Raw genomic sequence first — 4551 nt, 5'->3', positions numbered from 1 at the left:
CCGGGCGACAGAGCGAGACTCCGTCTCAAAAAAAAAAAAAAATCACAACCTCGTAGAAATTTGTTTTGTTTGCAGATGCTGTGCTTTTCATAAAATTATGTCCTTGTTTTGTAATGCTGTCTTTTCCAATATGACCGAGATCACGCCACTGCACTCCAGTCTGGGTGACAGAGCAAGACTCCGTCTTGGAAAAAAATAAATATAATTGGTAATGTTTCCGAAGAGAAAATCCTTTGTGGTTCCTCATATTCCTAACTTGTATGACACTCTTGCTCAAAGAAGGACACCTGCTCCTAAAACCCGTCTACCAGCAGGTCTGGCTACTGTTGCTGTGGATTCCCGGGCAATACCACTCCTGCTCAACGCTTTGGATGTCTCACTCTGCCTCAACTCCAATCGGCCTCTATCATTGCAAACAGTTGGCTGAGCCTTTTCTTAATATCCAGTTCATTTGGAGCAGGACAGGATTTTGTGTGTACTCTGATGTGCTCTGCGAGCTTAGACTTGTAAATGAAGCCCTTCCCACAGTCGCCACAGGCAAAGGGCCTCTCGGGCCTGTGGATGCGCTGGTGCCTCAGCATGTGTCCCCTTTCCCGGAAGTTCTTGTCACAGTCAGGGCAGTGGAAAGGCCTCTCCCCTGTGTGCAGGCCCTGATGGCTGAGCAACTGCGCCTTCAGGCGGAAACTCTTGTCACACTTCGGACACTGAAAAGGCTTCTCTCCTGTGTGCGTCCTGACGTGCTCGATGAGCTTCGAGTGTTTCACAAAGCCCTTGCCGCACTCACAGGAGAAAGGCATCTCCCCGCTGTGCAGGAGCTGGTGGGCCTTCATGTCGGCCTTCACGCGATAGCGCTTGTCACACTCCGGACACTGGAAGGGCCTCTCTCCGGTGTGCAGACGCTGGTGGCTGAGCAGCTGCCCCTTCAGGCGGAAGCTCCTGCTGCACTCTGGGCACTGGAAGGGTCTCTCCCCGCTGTGCACACGCAAGTGCTCCGTGAGCTTGGACTGTCTGGTGAAGCCCTTGCCACACTCCCCACACGAGAACGGCCTCTCCTTGCTGTGCGTGTGCTGGTGGGCCTTCAGGATGCCCTTCAGGCGGAAGCGCTTGTCGCACTCCAGGCACTGGAAAGGCCTCTCCCCGCTGTGCACCCTCAGGTGCTCACGGAGCTTGCACTGGTGGGTGAAGCCTCTGCCACACTCGCTACAGGAGAACGGCCTCTCCCCGCCGTGCCGGAGCCGGTGGGCTCTCAGCATGCTCTCCAGGCGGAAGCTCAGCCCACACTCTGGGCACTGAAAGGGCTTCTCGTCCGTGTGCAGACGCTGGTGCCGCAGCAGCTGTCCCCTCTGACGGAAGTTCCTGCCACACTTGGCACACCAGAAAGGCTTCTCTCCGCTGTGGACTCGAATGTGCTCCGTGAGTTTACACTGCTTGGCGAAGCCCTTGCCACACTTCCTGCAGGAGAACGGTCTCTCCCCACCGTGCGCGTGCTGGTGGACCTGCAGCAGGCGGCGCAGACAGAAACGCTTGTTGCAATGGGGACACTGGAAGGGCTTTTCTCCAGTATGCGCCCTGCAGTGGCAGGCGAGGGCGCTCGTAGGGCAGCGCTCCCCACACTCCAAGCAAGAGCAGGGCGCCGGTGCGAGATGCTGCAGAGCCTCCGTGTCCCCCTGCTGGTGGCCGCTCTCCTCTTGGGCCTTCTCTCCCGAGTGCACACTGCTGGAGGCCCCGCGGCTTTCTCTCCAAGAGGCCGGCCCCTCCCGGCTGCGCTGGCACCGGCGAGCCTGCGTGCTGTCCACCGGGAGGGAGCGCATGCCGCACGGGGTGCACTGGGCAGGCTTCTCCCCCTGGTGCAGGAGGTGGTGGCTGGGATGAGCCTGTTCATGTCGGAAGCACATTTCACCGTCAGCGCTCTGGAAGGGAAACCTCGCCGCGTGGGCCGCCAGATGGCTCAGCAGACACAGCTTCCTGCGGAAGCTCTTGGCGCACACGCCACACCGGAAGTGCCTCTGTACCGGAGGGCTGCTCCGCGGCATCTGCATCTCCGCCCTCTTGTTTAATTTCTCCCAGGCCTTATGTGGTCGGTCCTTGGACTGGCCCCTCTGGTGCATTCCTAAATGGTTGTTCTCCCAACAGCTTTCCCCGGAGACAGGACGAGGGTGCTGGGTGCTCTCCCAGGCAGGGACGTCCCTCAAACCAGGAAGATCCAGATTTCTGGGACTTGGGAGTTCTTTTAGGGTAGATTGACTGGGGCCGTGGGCTAGTGGCGGAGGAGTCCTGGCGTTGTGCCTCTGTGGGCTCCTGAGGGTGATGCCTTGGTCAGACCTCAAGGAAACAAAGGATCCAAAGGAACACTGGCTCTCAAGAGGATCTAATTGGAAATGGCTTTTAGTTTTTCTTGAATTCACAGCCTGCTGGCTTCCTACAATTGAAAACAAAAATTCAGTCGGTATTCCTGTCTGCAGCACTACTAACGATTCTCACAGTCAAGTGACCCATAGAGTGCCTTGTGGCAGCCTGGGAACCCAGCTTCCACTGAGCTACCCAACCATGCAGTGTGGTCTGTCTCATGGCCCCAAGTGAGTTTGTTGAGTCTGCTGAAACTAAACTGAAGAGATGTATCTTTGGATAACATTGAAAAAAGGAAAATACAGGTTGCAAATATAGAGTGTAAGCTCTGGAATCGGACTACCTGGTTTTGAATCCTATCTGTCCACTGTGTAACCTTTGTCAAGCTAATCTCTTTTGGCTCCAGCTCCTTCTGTAAAAACATGGAAACAAAAGTACATAAGATTACTGTGAGAATTAAATGAACTAATGTGCATGAGGAGCTTAGCATGGTGCCTGGCACAGGGCATGTACTCTGTAAGTGCTGACTGCTCTCATGACTTCAGGAACGCCAATGTATCCCATTCTGATGTACAGGCACACCTGGAGCCCCGAGCTGGAGCCCTAATACCACAGTTATATGTGATCTTTGAGCCCATCCTGTCTCTAAGACCGGGCAGCAAGGCTTGGGCTTATTCCTCCGTCCCTGCTCCCATTTCTGCCAATGTTTTAAGAAGGTTTCTTGGAATAATTAATAGATGATAGAAGTTAAGTAATTTGTGGGGGAAAACGTTCACTTTCGAAAGAAGCACCTAAAAACTAAAACTATTTGACAAGATTTCTTGAAATGATGCTCCTGTTTGACTTTTTCATTCTGTACTTTAAGAATCCAGAAATCTCTGACTCTCTCATCATGACAAGAAATGAAAGAGAAGAGCTCAGATTGAAATATTCAAGTAGACAACAGTCTCTAGTTGGGAAGGAAGCCACGTTAGTCACGAAGATCTGGATAACCATGGGCCAGGCATGGTGGCTCATACCTATAATCCCAGCACTTTGGGAGGCTGAGGTGGGAGCACTGCTTGAGGCCAGGACTGCTTGAGGCCAGAAGTTCAAGACTGCAGTGAGCTATGGTCATGCCACTGTGCTCCAGCCTGGGTGACAGAGCAAGATCCTGTGTCTTTAAAAAAAAAAAAAAAAATCTGGATAACCAGTTTCTGCTGAGTTCTTACTATATAAACTCTCTCTATATATGTATACAATATATATGTATACATATATATGTATACACACGTGTATATACACATATATACATATACATATATATACACACACGTGTGTATATATATATATGTTTTTTTTTTTGAGACTGAGACGTGCTCTGTCGCTCAGGCTGGAGTGCAGTTGCGTAATCTCAGCTCACTCACTGCAAGCTCTGCCTCCCAGGTTCAAGCAATTCTTCTGCCTCAGCCTCCTGAGTAGCTGGGATAACAGGCACCTGCCACCATCCCCGGCTAATTTTTTTGTATTTTTAGTAGAGAAAGGGTTTCACCATTGTTGGCCAGGCTGGTCTGGAACTTCTGACCTCAAGTGATCCGCCCGCCTCGGCCACCCAAAGTGCTGGGATTACAGGCCTGAACCACCACGCCTGGCCTAACACTATATATATTAACCAATTCAATCCTGTAACATGGGTACTTTCATTTTATAGATCAGGCATTAAACTACCAAAAGGTTCAATAATTTGCCCAAGGTCACTAAGAAAAAGCAAGATCCAGACATAGAGACTCCAGAACCCACATTCCTAACCGTTCCGCTTTACTGCCTTTATCTAGAAGATAAGAGTCATCAAACTTCAGCTCGCCCAAACAGGATGACAAGATCAGAGAAGGGAAACAAATCTGAATACGATGTCTTAAGGTCAGGGCCCTGATTTCTTAATACTCACCCCAAAACAGCTGTTCCTGAAAACCTGGGTCAAAATGCAAATCACTAGAGGAGCAAATTATGTTTCTTGATTTCTGTGATTCTCTCCAGTTCCTGAAGGGCTCTCCCCCGTGTTCAATCCAGGATATCAGTTCTGGTTTTGGAAGTCCATCATCTGCACAGAGAAGTCAGACAGGGTAGTTTGGCTTCCTGAATTTAAAGCACACTAAGTTTCTAAATTTCTCAACATTCACTCCTGGGACAAAGTATGAGAACAACATGTCAAAAAAAAAAAAAAAA

General features: G+C 50.8%; 1 protein-coding gene across 2 annotated transcripts in view; it reads right to left on the bottom strand.

The window, feature by feature from the left end:
* Positions 1-73: 73 nt before the first annotated feature.
* The window catches only part of ZNF786 (zinc finger protein 786), a 31157-nt gene continuing 26679 nt past the window's right edge, over positions 74-4551 (bottom strand). For both annotated transcript variants that reach the window (XM_017862400.1, XM_017862401.1), the window contains exons 3-4: positions 4274-4426; positions 74-2419 (exon numbers count right to left, since the gene is read on the bottom strand). In XM_017862400.1, the coding sequence (XP_017717889.1) occupies positions 387-2419; positions 4274-4426 (2186 nt within the window). In that variant the 3' untranslated portion in view covers positions 74-386. The remainder of the gene's footprint in view (positions 2420-4273; positions 4427-4551) is intronic.

The sequence above is a fragment of the Rhinopithecus bieti genome, unplaced genomic scaffold (genome assembly GCF_001698545.2).
Source record: "Rhinopithecus bieti isolate Rb0 unplaced genomic scaffold, ASM169854v2 scaffold_64120, whole genome shotgun sequence".
Lineage (NCBI taxonomy): Eukaryota > Metazoa > Chordata > Mammalia > Primates > Cercopithecidae > Rhinopithecus > Rhinopithecus bieti.
Note: the sequence above shows the minus strand (reverse complement) of the source record. Positions and strands in the feature narration are given on the sequence as shown.